At 35.8% G+C, this 18,714-nt stretch overlaps 1 protein-coding gene across 1 annotated transcript in view; it reads right to left on the bottom strand.

The window, feature by feature from the left end:
- Positions 1-2,395: 2,395 nt before the first annotated feature.
- The window catches only part of lrp5 (low density lipoprotein receptor-related protein 5), a 58,842-nt gene continuing 42,523 nt past the window's right edge, over positions 2,396-18,714 (bottom strand). The window contains exons 9-24 of the mRNA XM_079859194.1: positions 18,196-18,412; positions 17,257-17,546; positions 15,707-15,933; positions 14,001-14,185; positions 13,575-13,898; positions 12,411-12,607; positions 11,799-12,001; positions 9,720-9,910; positions 7,944-8,153; positions 7,139-7,264; positions 6,738-6,974; positions 5,923-6,033; positions 5,576-5,809; positions 5,330-5,472; positions 5,048-5,145; positions 2,396-4,436 (exon numbers count right to left, since the gene is read on the bottom strand). Coding sequence (XP_079715320.1) covers positions 4,175-4,436; positions 5,048-5,145; positions 5,330-5,472; positions 5,576-5,809; positions 5,923-6,033; positions 6,738-6,974; positions 7,139-7,264; positions 7,944-8,153; positions 9,720-9,910; positions 11,799-12,001; positions 12,411-12,607; positions 13,575-13,898; positions 14,001-14,185; positions 15,707-15,933; positions 17,257-17,546; positions 18,196-18,412 — 3,255 coding nt within the window. The 3' untranslated portion in view covers positions 2,396-4,174. The remainder of the gene's footprint in view (positions 4,437-5,047; positions 5,146-5,329; positions 5,473-5,575; positions 5,810-5,922; positions 6,034-6,737; positions 6,975-7,138; positions 7,265-7,943; positions 8,154-9,719; positions 9,911-11,798; positions 12,002-12,410; positions 12,608-13,574; positions 13,899-14,000; positions 14,186-15,706; positions 15,934-17,256; positions 17,547-18,195; positions 18,413-18,714) is intronic.

The following is an 18,714-nucleotide window of genomic DNA, read 5'->3' as shown; positions in this document are numbered from 1 at the left end:
AGCCATATTTAATGTGTTTCACATGTGTCAAATTAACCCTATGATTCCACTGTGTTTCTGATTACGGACTGCCATGAGCTGACGTGGGTTTCTATGATAAAAACCATGAATTTACTGAAGCGGTTTACTCTGTAAAAAATCAAACATGTGCATGGTTGTCTAACAAAATCCTGCCTCTACTAATCAAAGATCATGAAAGTTGTGTAAAATGAATGTTAAGGGCTTTTGGGGCTGTGAGAAAGATGTTTCTCATGCCATCTTTCATCAGACAGAGGCAGTTATCACGATTGCACAGTTTGGTCTGGTATTTTGTTCTCTTCATATATCTTCTGAATGTACAATACTCAAAGGAATGAAACTTGAAGCTCTGCACAAGAATTGCCTGTTCAGAAGAGAATGATAATCTTGGGGACAATTATATAATTGGGGTTATTACTCACGGATTAGTTTGCATGGTGCTTATACATATTGGGCTGTTATTTTATTTCAATTTGTTGCCAAGGCAAAATAAAATTTTACATTCATTTTCTAAGTTTATTATTTTTTTTTTTTTTAAATCTGATGTTTTTTTTTCTTATTATTTTTCTTATTTTTAATTTTTTTTATTTACTTTTTTTTTTTTTTTTTTTTTTATTATTCTTTTTTTTTTTTTACTTAATGGAATTTAACACATTTTAATAGTTTTAGTTGCCAAAAATTGTACCAGACCTAAAGAAAGTTTGCTGTGCCTGATTGCTGACTAATAAAAAATATATATATTTAAATAAATAAAACTAATATATATATTAAAGGCAAAACGTGGCCTGCTACACATTTTTGTTTTTAAATGTATAATGAGGAGATCCAGGATGCCGTGGGTTCTTTCCCTCCTGACATGTATAAACGTGTTCTCATGTGTCTTTTTTCCAAGGCGTGTTTTTGACTCCTCTACTACATGGATCATAAACAAAGACAGACAGATGGGTACATGGAGGGGTGTCGACATCTCCCCACCCCCTTCAGCCCAGTCAGGAGCCTGACAACATGTGTTCACTTCTGTCAAGTGCTGAAGACAGTCCTTTAAGATGAAAAATGAGAAAGGGGAATGGACGTGTAGTTCCCAACTGCTGTAAAGTAGCATTGGGCCTCATTTTTTTAATAGCCCTTGTGAAGCGACATTTGTAATACATTCATAAACTGATGGAAACATTTATTAAAAAATAATAATGATGTAAGGGCAAATGTCTTTCAAGAGAGTGATACTATTACAGGTAATATCCCCCCACCTCCCAAAAAAAAAATATATATGTAAAAATTTCTGTATAACGGGGTAAATAGGCTTCATATATATATATATATATATATACATATATATATATAATATATAAGACTATTGTCTAAAGACTAAAAACTAAAGGAAATATATTTAAGACTTTCCAAATAGGAATAAGATATTAATATAAATATGAGAGGGGAAGAGGGCCATACCAACCTCATTTGTATTTGTTGTTGTTTTTACCCACATGAGGGCAGCAGAAGACAAAATGGCTGAAATCCCGAACCACTGGCAATGATCAAACACAGATTTATTTTATTACCGTAACACGCAATTCCACTACAGCAATGTCACATTCAACAATAACATTTCATAAAGCTCTGTTTGGAATGATCTAAAGTGTTTCTGCATTCTTGGTCATGTTTGTTGGTTTACCACTGGACTGAGACACACCGTGCTCAATTCAATTAACATTTGCCTTATTGAAGCCTCGGGCTCTTTGTTCACTGTAAATCTAAGGGATTTTTTTTGCCTTTCGGATCACTTAGAGAAATAAAAGCACATCTGCCTTTTAACAAGCCGCATGATTTGAGGCATTTTTTACGCACAGCTGAATAAGCAAGTTATATGTTACTTTATGTAAATATGAGTTCATACACTGTAAAAAGTTATATGATCAATAAGTTATGACAAGATATGTTGTTACACTGCTTGCTCATCAAAATAAGTTAAGCAATCTTTTTTTAATGTTATAAAAGATTCAACTCATTTTTTAAAAAAAGTCAGTTTAAGTTAAAATGACTCAAACATCCAAGTTGATTGTACTTAAAAATTTAAGGTAGCAATTTTTTTTTTTTTTTTTTTTTACAGCTTATGAGACATAATACTGCATTAACAATCACCATGTTAAAGAAGACAATATTGCATTTCTTAAAATAGAACCTTTATTATATATAAAAATGCTTTTGATACAAAAATTGTCACAAGTGTGCATTATATGAGGCATTTTTGTACACAAAACAAAGACATTGGTGGTGCACCGATGAGCAAAAAGCTCTTCGAGAGTGGATGGTACGATATAGACAGATTCAGTCAAAGCGCTGACCTGCCAAAGTGGTATAAAAATCCTAATAATCTCCATTCAGTCACATTCACGATGAATAGTGTTACCTTGAGGGCAATTTAATGAGATCCATAACTCTGGAAAATAATTTGCATCACCTGTTAAACTGGTCTTTGCTGAGTTTTCTAGATTGACTATTTCCTTTCATCTAATATTTGCCTTAAAAGACATTGCTATATGTCTTTTTGTATGGCTATCTGTAAAAACAACTAATGTAATCAGTCTGTGAAACTCAATCTTGTAGTTTTTTCTAGATCTAGAATTCTAGTTATGCACATGTAATTTCCATAAGTGCTCAATTTGGCAAAAAGAAAAAAGTACATTTTAAACACACATACAAGGCATTTCAATGTGTGCTACAAGACGTTTTAACCCAAAAAACATTATCTCCATCGAATTAGCATTATAAAGAGGGAAATAGTTTGATTCTTCAACTTTACCATAAAAAGGGGGGAACAAAATCGGAAAATTGCATGTCATGAATTAAAAAAAAGCAGTTTGTTACCATAATATTACAGTAAAATTAACCACATATCCTTGTTTAAATCATAGCTTAGTTTTACTGTTGTATTATTATTATTATTACTATAATTATTATTTTTTAGTTTTTTTATTAAACACCTACAATGAGTTCAGTCCATGAGATCTGATAAATCCATGTAGCTCACTACAAAGCAGGTGACTTTCCGCTTCTTTAAAGGAATAGTTCACTAAAATATGAACATTTTGTCATCATTTACTCACACTCATGCTGTCCCAAACCCTTACGACTTTCCTTCTTTTGTAGAAAACAAAATGAGATGTTTATCAGAATGTCCAAGCTGCTCTATTTCACATAATGAAAGTGAATGGTGACCACGGCTGCCAAGAAAGATAGTTAACAATTACTTAAATTTCACAAAGCTATCGTTTGGTATGATGCTTTACGGTACTTTTTGGTCCCCATCCACTTTCATTATGGAAAAGAGCAGCTTGGACATTCTGCTAAACATCGTCTTTAATGTTTCACGGGGGGAAAATATGTCACAGGTTTGGAATGACAAGATTTTTAGTTGAACTATCCCTTTAAGACAAGACTTTTAAACAAGACTCCTTCAAAGCAATGGCATTTCACATGTATGTTTTTTTTTCTATAAGAGATTAATAACAATTTTACAATGGTCTATGGTCAGTTCTCATTATATAAACAAAACATTTTAGCTGGCTGTTTTCATTTGTCATTATTTACAGTAAAAGATTTATGTACAATAGCAGCAAACACACTTTTGGTAAACAGGACAAACCAAACATATGCTTGGAATAGTATCATATTCACATAGAACATAATTAAAACAACACCTCATTGCCATTACGAAAAACATTAATTATTTACTTAATTACACATATGTACAACTCCTCTGCAGCGGATGATTTTGGTGTTATATCGACGATTTGGTTCGCAATTAAACTTCTTTATAATTGGTATTATGAAAAAAAGATGGTTAAATCATAACCATCCTGAAACAGTGACACGGTTGCATTTCAGTTCATATTCTTACATATTGAAGATCTTATAGTGAATGGGGGGGGGGGGGGGGGGATAAAAACAATGTCATAATATAATTAACTCGTGCAAGCCTCGTCCTGTCACGACCGCTGTTCACGTAACTCTGGGTGAAAATATCCGGAAAACGTTTCCTGTTCCTTCCAAAAAGCTGAAATGTTTCTTGAACAAAGCGTGTGGAAAATTAAATAAAATCTTTGTTTCTTCTTTAACTATTTAAAACTATGTACAGAGCGTGGCGGTTTGCCGGGTGTCATGAGGAGTCTGTGCAGGGCGAGGGGGGCGGGGGGCACAGGTGGAAGTAGCTGCGCTCGGTGGAGGGCGAGGGAGGACAGCTCTCCTCCGCTGACATGTACTGGCTGCGGGGCGTGGGGGGCGGGGGGTAGGGGTCAGAGTCTGAATTGAGGTCCATGTAGTACTTATTGCTTTTCCAGCGGCTGGTGGTGTAGTCACTGTCACACACGTCTGTGCTGCAGGGGGTGGTGGGGGGCGCGACCCCTCGCATCAAATATGGCCTGTCAAGGGGAAAGATTCACAGATCAGTCACTGGAGGAGACGTTTGAGCTATGTGTCCATCAGCAGAGTCATCTATTCAGCCATCCTTCTATCTATCTATCTATCTATCTATCTATCTATCTATCTATCTATCTATCTATCTATCTATCTATCTATCTATCTATCTATCTATCTATCTATCTATCTATCTATCTATCTATCTATCTAATAATTATATCTATCTATCTACATATCTACTCATCCATCCACTCACTCATCTATCCATCCATCTACACATTTAATCATCCATCTACTCATCTAATCATCCATGTACTCATCTAATCATCCATGTACTCATCTAATCATCCATCTACTCATCTAATCATCCATCTACTCATCTAATCATCCATCTACTCATCTAATCATCCATCTACTCATCTAATCATCCATCTACTCATCTAATCATCCATGTACTCATCTAATCATCCATGTACTCATCTAATCATCCATGTACTCATCTAATCATCCATGTACTCATCTAATCATCCATGTACTCATCTAATCATCCACTCATCCATCCATCCATCCATCCATCCATCCACCCATCCAGGATCTCTGTACTAAATCTCACCTGTAAGACCTGGTTGTGGAAGGGCTGTTGGACGAATAGAAGACTTCTGCGTTGTAAAGTGAGCGATCTGTTGCTGGTGATGGAGGAGGGTTGAGCATCTACACACAGATCAGAAAAGAAAGAAAAAATCAATTATATGGCATTAACAACAATAAACCATACAATATAAAATATATGAATGAGCATTTCATTTAAAATACAAAACCCTTTTCCCCTAGATAGAATAAATAAATAAACACTGGTCCTTTCTTATAAACAATAAACTGATGAATATTACAGTACCTGCGGATAGAAAGCTCCTTTTGTGCTGGAAGAGCTACTGGATGAAGCTCCTGTCACATGGTTTCTGTCGTAGAGAGGCGCCCCACTGCTGCTGCTGCCCATGAGACTCACTGAGCTCATCATAGACTTCCCACAGGAAATACCTGTGCCACAGCGAGATAGACTCATCACACACAAGACTCATCACAGGCAGAGAAAACATTCACCTTAAGAGACCGCAGCATCTATCAAACAGCAGACCTTTACCTGTAAAAGTACCGTGCTGTGAATTTGTGGGTGCGATGAAGTTGAGGGGCACGTGAGGGGTCCCGCTGATGTACTCGTGGGGGAAGCCTCCGTTGGGGCCCTTGTAATGGCGACACACGACTCTCTGACACACAAAACACATGCCTCCCATCACAAAGACAGAGAGGATGATGCCGATGACGGGGCCGATGGTGCTGGTGTGACGCGGGAGGTCATTGGGGGGCGGAGGGAAATCTGCGAATAAGCCAAACGGATCATTTCGTCTTGCAGGCATCGTTTCAATCACCAAGTTATGCATGCATGTCAAACACCATATGCTTTTTTTTGGTATGATATGGTCAACGTACCACAGAAAAGCTCATCAGATTTGTCTGTGCAGTCTGCGAAGGAGTCACACTGCTGTTTCTTCAGGATACACTGGTTGTTACCACAACGGAACTGATTAGGCATACAAATGGCTGATGGGGGGAAAAAAGGGAGAGGACAGATCAGAGACTGACAATTAAAACAGCTTCAGTGTATTAATAAAAAAAGAGGCAGCATAAATGTATGAATGGAACAAATCAGTTTTTCCTATAGGAATTTGCAACAAAAGTCAAACTCTTTCTTTAACTATACATTGTCACATGAACAAGACAGTTATTTAAGTTTTTTTAACACTATCCCCCGGTTTCACAGACAAGGTTTAAGCCTAGTTCCAGACTAAAATGCAAATTTGAGCTGTTTTAACTGAAAGCAACTTGCAGTGACATACCTTAAAATATGTCAGTGCCATTGTTTTGTCTCAAGATGCACAATGTTTTTCTAAGGCACATTTATAAAGGCAACTTAAATGTCCTAATTGAACAAAGGCCTAATCCTGGCTTAATCTGTGAAACCAGGCCTATAACGTTTTTCAACCCAAAATCGAGTTGGACATTAAACAAATGCTGTTCATTAAATTACTCAAGTGAATCATTTGAGCCTCTCCAGTGATGATTCAGTGATTTGTCTGATTGACTGGTGAGTTGTTTCAGAATAATTGTACTGATTCACACAGCAAACTATTGATTTATATGAGCTGATTTCATTTGAAAGTATGAAAGTAATTCAAAAGGCAAGTTAAATTGTATTTGCACATCCCTTTGAAAAGGAGAGCTTGCTGCGGAAAAGTTGAACGTACTTTCGCAATCCAGTTCATCAGAGCCGTCTGCGCAGTCTGGCTCTCCGTTGCAGCGCAGCTGAGAGTCCACGCACTGGCCTTTGTCGCACTGGAACTGGAGTTCGGAGCAGATGGGGCAGTTCATCTCGTCGCTGTGGTCTGCGCACTCGGCGATGCCGTCGCAGCGCCACGCCATGGGGATGCAGTCGATCTCACCAGTAGCACAGGTGAACTGCTCGCTAGAGCACGTGGGAGGCTCTGATGGAGGTTGTGAGTAAAAATGTGATTAGCGCAGATACATAAAAACCAGTTAGTGCATTTTTGGTTTCATGCCACAGATATGTGTATATACAGTATATATATATATATATATATATATATATATATATATATATATATATATATATATATGTCTAATGTACCTCCGCAGTGGAGTAGATTTTGAAGCAGCACCAGGTGCATGGGACAAGAGCAGCGTGGCGTCCCGTCGCCCTTAGCGATGCAGATGTGGGAGCAGCCTCCGTTATCACGGGAACAAGGGTGGGATGCTGTTAAGGAGATTAAAGGACAAATTATACTCTTTAATAATAGGAACTCTTCAGGACTCTTCAGGAACTCTGAAGCCATGTGGACATTAACTACATAATTATACAGATTTTTGCCAACATATGATTTTTGCAGCTCAAACAAGGTGAAATGCAGGTTAAAACAATTACTTACACACACACACACGTCTTTTGCTGGAATATGTGCATTTATATATATATATATATATGATAAACACTTTAATATTAATACAGCATTCTTAAATAATTCATATTTTAATTATATAAATATTAAATTAAAATATTAATATATATATATATATATATATATATATATATATATATACACAAGTAATTATAATATAATAATATGCTACGTACATTCCTTTTAATTAGTCCTTCTTAAATGTAATTCATATTTTCAAAATAGCTTAATTGTTATATATATATATGTTAGTAAGTAAATAATATGCAAAATTGTATTCTTTAAATTTATAATATCTTTATATTTGTATACAATAGTAGATCATTAAATTAAATTGGTAAATAACTTGACATCTTATACTCTGTATTTATACACCATAAATCATTATATTATATTATTTTATGCACATAGCTCACAAGGTTTTGGAACAGAACTAATGAATTAGTCTTAAAGAAATGTAAGAAACTGTGAATTTACCAAACTCCTCTGGTTCCATGTACTCCACCGCATGGATGCTGGTCAGGTACTGGAGTCGCCCCTGAATGCGGGTCCTCTTCTCTCCGGTCAGCTTGTCCACGCGCTCGATCATCTGCTGCTGTTTGTCGATCCAGTACAGGTGATCGCCCAGCACTGTCAGACCGACAGGCTGAAGGATGTTGGAGTCCTGAAGAACGATCCGATTGGCCCCTGGAAAGCAAACAAAGAGATCCGCGGAGTCATAATTCAGGTTTTTCCCTGTGTCGCGCTATAAATCATATCTATTCAGCCTTTGTGTTGGTCATTTGGCTGCAGAGGGATTCTGTTGCGCAAGGAGATTAGCCATGGCTTAAGGTGTGATCATCTGTCTCATGCTAACATCAAACATCAGGGCTCAGCATCTGGAGAGACTTTGCTTACTGGCAGCTCATTGGAAATAAGTAAGAGAAATCAGACAAGTCAGTGATTTTCGGTGACGAACGCACTTAAATAACCTCAGAAGAATGAACTATGTTACAGTCCATCAAATTCTTTATTAGAGTTTTGTCAATGTATAGACCATGTTTAGACAACACAGACTATACTGTTTTGATTAGTTTAGACTGGGCGGTATTGAACATATACAGCGAAAATCTAGATTGAACCTGGCCTGTGCTCTCTGTCTGTATTTGTTTGGTTTCCATAGCTGTCATTTGACATGTTTAGAGGATCAAATCTGATTGGAGAGGTCAGAAAGTTGTCCTTATTTCACATGGTGTTCCAGAATACTTCAGAACTGATCGCAATCAATTTGCCCGTGGGCAATGCAATACAAGACAGGAAACAAAAACATTGAGCCTGAGTTTCAGTGACATGGTTACGTAGTGAGGGAAACGACATACTTTTTCTGGCAACGCTCTGACATCAAAATAAATGACTCACATTGAGTTGTATGGGAACATTTCGTTTTTCAAGTCTTAAATCATGACATTTGGTACAATATTACAACCAAGACCATGTTTGTTTTTTTAGAATTGTACAAAACTCAACTTTCACTCAAATGCTGATAATTAAGCATAATAAATTGTTAATTTAGTATTATTATCTATTAATTTTTATATATTTTGAATTGGCTTTTATTTTATTTTTATATCCATGTTTATTTTTTCCCCTTTTTTTATTATTCTAAAATATTTAGCCATTTATATATTAGCTATATTTAGTTCAGTTTTAGTTTCATTAAATTTAAGTACTTAACCTTAAACCTTTTTTTATGCGATATGATTTCAGCTTTATTTTAATATTTTAATAGTTCTAGTTTTAGTTACCAATAACAACACTGATTGTTACAACAGTTTATTGGCTGATTTTATTTGACATTTACAGTAATTAGCTTATAAAAACAAAAAAATTCTGATAAAGTAGTGTAGATATTTTAATATTGGGCATAACAAAATAATTAATGGCTTATCACTATTGGCCAGATTTGTTATATCAGTGCTTCCCTACTTACATATTTAAAAATTAATATAATTGTTTTAAATAAATAAATAAATAAATAAATAAATAAATAGATAAATAGATAAATAAATAAATAAATAAATAAATATAAATATATAAATATATATATATATATATATATATATATATATATATATATATATATATATATATATATATATATATAAATAAATAAATATTTGTATTAGATAACTGTTCAAAATTCAGTTTGACATAAAATTTGTATTTGAAATGCAAGCCAAAATAATAGTAATGTAGTAATGTAATAATATTTACCAGACAGGTCACTGCTCTCAATCCGTTTCAGGTCTGCATCCACCCAGAACAGCTTGCCCAGCTTGTTGTCCAAAGCCAGAGCCACGGGGCGGATCAAACCGGTTGTGAACAGGGATTCACGCTCCGTCCCATCCAAAGACGCACCTTCGATTTTAGCCGAACGATCCTGGACAGTAGTGAAATACATGTAGCTGTGGAAAAAAAAAAGGTTTGGATGTTACATACCATTTTCCAAATAAAAGTAAAATGTAGTAAAGGCAAAGTGATTTTAATTGGATTCTATAAACAACATCTTTCAAGATGTTTCAACATCTAATAAAAGTGTTTGTAGTAATTTATGTTATTGCATTAAATAACCAACATATGATCTGTAGGCTTGGATGAACGCTCATTTGTTGAACAGAAAGAACAACTTTGATAGGGCCATGTTGTTTTGACTGTGTGGGAGAATTGTATATCTTCACACATCACAAAAGCCCTTTAGCCCTAATGTTATGTCTAGACTAGTTTGTGATAACTCTCAAAGGTGCGTTTACTCCTTTGTTTTCAGTTGCTGTCTGAGAAACACAATTTGCATCTGTTAGCAATTTGGTTCGGCTTAAAAAAAACTGAACAGCAATATCGATATCGACGCCAATTCAGTGTCTGAGTGTCATTAAAAAATGAGAAAATAGCACAGCTTAAAAAAACAGTTACTTCTGGGAAAAGTTTGGGGGCGATATACATTTTATTTGATACATTTCCAATGCTAAGAAGGGGACAGAAGAAATGAATAAACCCCAACATTGGTTTGGCTGATGGATCTGAAGATGCCTTCTCTGAGTCAGAGCACTATGGAGTGTAATGCTCTCACTAAACATCTGCCAAAGCCTGACTTCAGTGTGGGGAATGTAGCATATCACATATTACGTTTCCCACCTGCATGTTAAACAAAACCTTATGCTAACATCTTTGAAGATGTTTTGATCCTGAACGATCTGAAAAACTAGGTAAACCAATGCTTCATTAATTTTACGACATTGAGTCGTCATCTGATCTGATTTTGACAGCATTTAGGATCCAGATCCACAGATTAGCGAAACATTTCAAGTTGATTATCAATTATATGAAACACAAAACAAACCATACCAGGCCAGTGTTAGCGTTAGCTGAAATAAAAATATAAATTAGATTCAAAACTTGTTTAATTATATATTATTTAACTATATATTAACTTATATTATAAGTTACCAAACTTTAATGTGCTTTGGCTGTTCGTTTACATGACAACTGCATTTTGGGGGCCTGAAAACGGGTTTCAAAGTGCAAGTTTTTCCGTTTTTAGTATATCGTTGTCATGTAAACGTACACTTAAAAATAAATAGAAATATATATTTTTTAAAAAGTTAAAAAAAATGACAAAAGCACATAAAATGACTAAAACGTGAACTAAAATGAAAACACTAACAGGCATGACAAAACTCTTATTCTATTCAGACATCTACAATTTAGGGGATAAAATGTGCAACTAAATATAAGTGCAACAGTGAAAACACAAGCTTGATCTCAGACACACACAAACATTACATGCTCGTTTTTGTGCCATAATTTTTCTATCCTGCCACTATTATGGGAGAAGTCCCCTACACCCCACCAAGATGAGGTTGAGACATAAATAGAAAACCCACTGATGACGGTCACACTAACAATGGGACACACACAATTACAGTGCATGCAGCCAACGCCTGTGCTTGGTCGAGCCGCTAGAGAACGCCGCAGCACGAGGACCACAGAGGGCCATCTGTTCCACATATTTGGCTATTGGAGAGGCCTGGATGGAATCAAGAGTTTTCCGACAATACGAAAGCAATGGCGAAGTGCGCCGTCATTAGGGTATCCAGTTCTATGCTGTAATTTCAAGTCCGCCGGCCATATATCAATAAACAATTGATAAGGTGTTGTTATGTTTATGAAAAGGAGCCAAACCAAAGCTGAAAAACAAAATCTGGCCCTGAGGTTTTGGACTGGATGAGCAATTAAATTGAATGCAGGTTGTAATAATCATGCCCTATACTTTATTCCGCTAATTAATAATCGTACCCTTTCTCAGCGTTCACCACAATAGCACGTGGCTTGTCCACATCATCCTTCAGGACCTCTCCGATAACGTCGCCGTCCATGCGATGGATGTTGATGGTGTTGGTGCTCTCGCAGGTCCAGTAGACGGTGCGACTGTAGGAGTCCAGACTCAGGTCATGAGGCTGCTTCGGGTGAAGACTGGCTGGGGTCATCACCGTGGACGTCTGATAAATCAGATGACATCATTTTAAATTAGGACCGTCAACATATGGTATTGCTGATCAATTTAATGGATCACAAATAATTGCCTATCAGTATGCTAAAAAAGAGTCGAAAAATGAAGATAATACAAAAGTGGATCAGATATTAAGAAATGGTTTTAAATTATAATAATGAATATATTATAACTAATATTATTCTGAATTTTTATATTAAGAACAACAACATTTATTAGCAACATAATAATAACATTTGTTATCATCAACTTAAAAAAAAAAAAAAAATTTTTTATTGATATATATATATAAAACATATGTAAATAATATATTAAATAATAAATATTTGTTGCAATCAGAGCAGTTCAGGTGAGTATTATAATCAAGTTACATCAATGTTCTTTGATTGAACTGTCACCTGAGTGCCATCATCCCGGGCCCTGCGGATGTTTTGTCGGCCATCCACCCAGTAGACGAGGCGTTCCAAAGGGTCAAAGCTGATGGCACGCAAATTCTTCATAACGTGGATTGGTAGAATCATGTCTGGACTCTGTTCTCCCAGTACCATTCGACTGATGGAGCTCTTCTGGCTGAAGAGCAGGAAGCTAGAGGGCGCTGTTGAGCAAAACAACAGGGAGGCGAGAATAAGGAATGAGACCTAAGTTATAAGAGCACAGGTCAACAATGGACAATTCAAAGCCAGCTTCATTCCTCTGATCAGAAGGTGAAGGTCAGCTAAACGCAATCATACTAACTAAACGCAATCAGCCTTTCCCTCCAGGCAATGAAAGAATGAAGAAACAAGAGGGACTTAAAAAAGTAGAAACACACTAGCATTGCCAAGACCTCTGCACTCTTGGCCAAATGCTCTCACCGGGCTCCCTGGCGTGCTTGTTTAATCCAAGTTCAGTCATTTTTAAGCTTATAAGGAATTAAATGCATATGACTGAGTTTTGCATGGCTGGGAGCCATTGTTTTCCAATGCCATTTCAATCTGCCAACTGCATCTTAAAACCCATGACTCACTTTAATGTCAAGTAAAACCTAGTGAACTTTATGGCTGAAAGACCATGGATTACTTAAGCCCTGATGGCTGCTAAAATATAAAAACATATCAAAACAGAGCATTTTAATCAGGGTTCAACAATAAGGACAATATTATTAAATAATAATCAGTAGTACTAGTAGTATACATAAACATTTTATGAATAACAATGATATAAAATAACAATTTGTAGTTGTATACATAAAAACATTCTATAAATAATCAATTATTATTATTTAATAATATATTTAATAATATTGTCCTTATTGTTGAACCCCGATTAAAATGCACTTGGATTGCACTTGGAACTTGGATTTTATGTAATAATATTTATATTAATTATAAAATATTGAATAATAAATAATTATTACTATTAATGATAATACATTTAGCAAAAATATTGGCAAGGCAAAAAAAAAAAAATCTTAATTACCTGGCCAAATTGTTGAGTGCAAAAATAATTAGAAGACAAAGGAGGAACAATGATACAAATCTAGCAACACTGAACACTTGATATGTCTCGTTTAAAAAACTCACAGCTGCAGTTGCGTCCATTTGCCTCTAGGGTGTAGTGGGAAGCGCAGCGGCACTGGGCTCCAGAGGGGGATGCTAGGCAGAGGTGGGCACACTGGCCGTTGTCCTGCGAGCACTCGTTGGCGCCATCTTGTCTAGAGGAGTGGAAAACCAGGATGTCCATGACATACTCCAGGTGCCCCTGCACCACGGTTCGGTTCAAGCCACTGCGCTTGTCCGCCCGCTCAATACTGCGCAGGTTCCAGTCGGTCCAGTAGATGTAGTCGCGATACTGGGTCAAGCCAAAAGGATGAGGAAGATCGTCGGCCACTATCTCCCTCTGCAAACCTGAGGACAATGCTTTAATAGTTTAATAAAGGAAGTAGGATGGTGTAATACGGTCTATGATTCAAGAGGCATTTATGGTTTTCAAAAGCTATGATATGTCACCTGTCATGTTTGTAGACTCAATCATGCAGGTGTCCAGGTCTGTCCAGTAGAGCCGCTGGTCGATGTAGTCAATCGTAAGCCCGTTGGCTCGGCCCACTTTGTCTACTAAAGTCACGATGTTACTACCGTCCATGTGAGCGCGGGCTATCCTGGGTCGACCTCCCCATTCAGTCCAGTACATGTACCTGCAAAACCCAAATCATTCACTTGGCTGCATATCTGACAAAACTAGAATAAACTTTATCAGCCATCACACTGACGAATTTGATTTATTTTGATCTGCTGTCCCTGGGCAGGTTGAAATTAAAAAGAAAACACATTCTATAAATCATAAATATTACATATACTAAATATTACTAAATATAAAATAATAAATATATAAATAAAGCTATTAATTTATTAATCATACATATAATTATAAATATATAAACAATACAAATAATATAATTGATTAATTTAAATTAAAAACATTTAATAAACATTAATAACAAATAATTAAAATATTTACTAAATTACTAATATTTATTTATATGTAATATTTAAAAATAATATCAATATTTATTAATTAATTTATATATGAATGAATGAATGAATGAATGGTTTAATATGGCTACAGCAAATAAAAATAAATATAAAATAATACAAAAATATGTGCACTATTAATTTATTAATAATTTATATTTGCTATATAATCAATAGTTAAATATATTTATTTAACATTTAAGCATTAATACAAATGATTAAATACTCATTATTAGATAATGAAGTTAATGTTTATTTATACATAATATTTAGAAATATTACTTATTTAATATAAATGTTTAATCTAGCTACTAAACATACTAAACATAAATATAACATTAAAAAATAAATATAATTTAATTTAATAATAAAATAATATTTTATTAGCTATACAATTATTAACTATATTTATTAACCATACCTTAATTAATAAACTAACTTATTTATTAATTTAATAATTTATTTAAAAACTATAAATTAATAAACAATAAAATGAATAATATTTATCAAACAACTAAATAGATAAATATTTAATCTAACAAAAGCAAATAAACAGAAAAAGGAATAGCAGGGCTAATCTGCCTGCGTCAAACAACACAAATGTTACTTTCCCCCCAATGGGTAAGTAAGCAGTGAAACGCACACGAGACCAATCCCTCAACCCACTCATTACACCACTGGGCTAAGAGTCAACTGAGTCAACACCTCTCAGTGTTAAGGTAAGAAGAGACAATGCTGAAGAATGTGTCGGCTAATAGAGGCAGTCGTGCCTCAGAAGCCACAGGAATGCCTGCTGGGCACTGGAAGACATGACTTCATTCCTCTGAGCCACACGCAGGGGCTGCGGCATGTTGGCACTTGTCTTCTGCCACACATACAACTTGATGCCCTGAGGAAGCACTGTAATACCAATAAGCGTGTCTGTGTTTGAGTATGAGAGTTAAATCAGATATTTAAGTAGTGGTAATTATCGATTAGCATACTTCCAGAGGGCTAAAAAATGTAGGAAGCCTATGGTTAACCATCACAGACGGATGGGTGAACACTGTGTATGCAGTGCAGTGAATGTGCAGGATGGCAGACACTAGGTTGAAAGAAGTACTAGGCAATGAATTTAAAGGGCACAATTGTAGCCACACGAGTCCGAGTCAGAGCAGGACAGACTTTAAAGCCAGTGATCTTACCCATTGGCAGGGTCCAGAGCAAGAGAACGAGGGTTATCCAGGTCTTTGCAGACCAGCACTTGTCGGTACTGGCCATCCAGACGGGCCACTTCAATTCGGTTGGTGCCGGTATCCGCCCAGTAGAGGTTTCGACCCATCCAGTCCACAGCCATTCCCTCAGGATAGTCCAGGCCAAACTCAATGACTGGTTCAACCAAACTGCCATTCATGAAGGCTCTGCTGATAGTCTGAAGAAGAAAAGTGACTAAAAGTGACTAAATACTAATGCTAAAAGCATTAATAACAGCCAATTCCTTATAAAACACAATGTTTTAAATTTCCACTCTCTTGATTAGTGAGGTTTATGCTAGATTAGATTTATCTTCTATCAACAACCATATTCTATCATAACCATTCTTATGGTTTTATTGTTACACAAGGCAAGATTCTTAAATACATTTAAGAAAAAAATATTTGTTTAGTTAAAAATGAACTAAAATAACAACATAATTGAAAATAGAAACGACCAAAATAAAAAAAAACATATACATATAGGGGCTTTTGCACTGGAGGAAACTTTACATAGTTCCTAAAACTATTGGCAGAAGTACCCACTTTTTGGCGTGTTCACACCACAGGAACTGGGAAGGATTTTAGTTCTCGGAACTCCTTTTCGGGGGAACTAAATTAGCTCCTACTTCAGAGTAGGGTCTAACCCAGCACGATAGGAACTATCAGTGACGTAAGTGTATGCTGATGGGCTGAACCGAACGAAGACGAATAAATTAATGGAGAATGTGAGCGCTGTGGGTTCTGGCATTCTCAGCACCATCAAAACAAAAGTGAATCCAGAGTCACTTCAGAGTTCATACTGCCGGTGCGAATGCAACCAGGAAAAAGGCCCTAGGGGAACATTTAGTTCTCGGGGAAGCACCCTGGTTGCTAGTTCCTAGAACAACCCGGTGCGAAAGCCCCTTATAACACAAGTGTAACATTCGAAAAACATTTAGTCTAACAAACAGGCTGTAGTGCGGTTAGCTGCTAATGCTTTAATGCCGCATTTTAAAAGACACTTTAAAACATTTTAAAAGGTTTTCTTGTCTCAACAGCCTAAAAATCCAGCTATAGAATTTCTATGCTGGTCCAAGATTGTTTTTGTTTTCACCAGCACAACAATGTTTCTGAATAATTTCTTATATTCATTCTTACTGTTTTACAAGGAAAGACAACAGCCTTTCCGAAAAATCGCAAAACAAATATAATATTCACGAAATTCAAAAAGACCGGCTTCTTCAGATCTTTTGAGGTGAAACACCTTGGACGTCTTTCCCTCTGACGTTTTATATCTGAGCTCAACAGCTGCTTTGGGTTAGAAGCTGATGAAACCGTTTTATCATCCTCTACTGATACAGAGAACTTTGTATAATCCTGGGTTTTAAAATGACTTTGATTTTAATGTACAATCATACGCTCAAAATGTCAGGATCACTCACCGCCACAACGTTCTGTTTTAAAACGAGGTGAGGCACACTGAATTACCAAGTTAAAATCATGATGAAAGTAGTCCATACCTTGGTGCTGACATCAGTCCAGTAGATCCTATTTTCTAAAACATCAAAGTCCAGTGCGGAGGCCTCCTTGACCCCGGTGAGCGGGATGGGCACGTCATTGCTGTTGGTGCCCAGAGAGATGCTGCGTATGTCAGCGCGGTTGGTGAAGAGCAAGAAAGCTTCTGGAACCACACAAGTCCGCAGGTCACTCAGCAACTCCAAGCCCATTGGGCAGGCGCAGGTCAGACCCTGAGGCCGATGGAAGCACAGGTGACTGCAGCCGCCGTTGTTTTCCGCACAGCCGTTAGTGCCTGAACACACACAAATGGAGATCTACGCATCAGCTTCATGGACATGCATTGATCTCATAGTGATATACTGAAGCTGTTTGAAGCACTTCTGTTAGCTGAAACAGGAGGTCTATCTTTTTTTGAATAGATTACTTATAAATTAAATAAATATTACACAATATTGCCTTCAATATCAAATAATAAACAATTATATTTATTAAAATTAGTATTTATTAATGTTAGTTTAGTATTATTTAGTGTATATATATATATATATATATATATATATATATATATATATATATATATATATATATATATATATATATATATATATATATATACACACATGCATACATACATACATACATACCATACATATATACACACACACACACATGCATACAAAATACTGAAATATAAACATTCAAATAATAAACAATACAAATATTATATATATATATATATATATATATATATATATATATATATATATATATATATATATATATATATATATATATATATATATATATATATATATATTTATTTATTTATTTATTTACTTTATTATATAAAGAATATAATTAATATAATCACTGTCCTGAATTTCAGGAAGACCATTAAACCATTTCAAGTCAGCATATTTTTTAAAAGCGAGAGATCTTACCAGAGGTCTCTGAGACTTTTGTGGCTTTGAGACCCATGAGGTCAGGAAGTTGCTCGACGATGACCTCACGGGTGCTGTTAGCAATGTGTACTCTTTCGATGCTCCTCCGCTGCCAGTCAGTCCAGTAGATATACTCTCCCAACAGCGTAAAACCAAAGATATGAGGTAGTTTGTCCTCTAGAATGGTCATCCTATTAGTGCCATCCACATTTATGACCTGTGAAGAAAAAAAGAATACATGGTTTCGTCACCTGCCACCATTCACTTTCACTGTACTATCCCTTTAAAAACATTGACAGTTGTATGTGTGGTCAGATCAAACGATTTCAATTAACAGCACAAAACAGGAAACAAACTAACAAATCAGCCTGAATCTGTTTACGCTCGCCAAACAGCTGTACACCACATGCAGCATTGGACAGATCTCCGAATACTCAGATATTTGAACTGCCATAATTGCAGTATCCTAATCCAAACCAGCTAGGATTTCCCAATTGTGGAAAAAAAAAAAATCCCCAA

This window comes from Squalius cephalus, assembly GCF_949319135.1.
Source record: "Squalius cephalus genome assembly, chromosome: 23".
In the NCBI taxonomy this organism is placed as follows: Eukaryota; Metazoa; Chordata; class Actinopteri; order Cypriniformes; family Leuciscidae; genus Squalius; species Squalius cephalus.
Note: the sequence above shows the minus strand (reverse complement) of the source record. Positions and strands in the feature narration are given on the sequence as shown.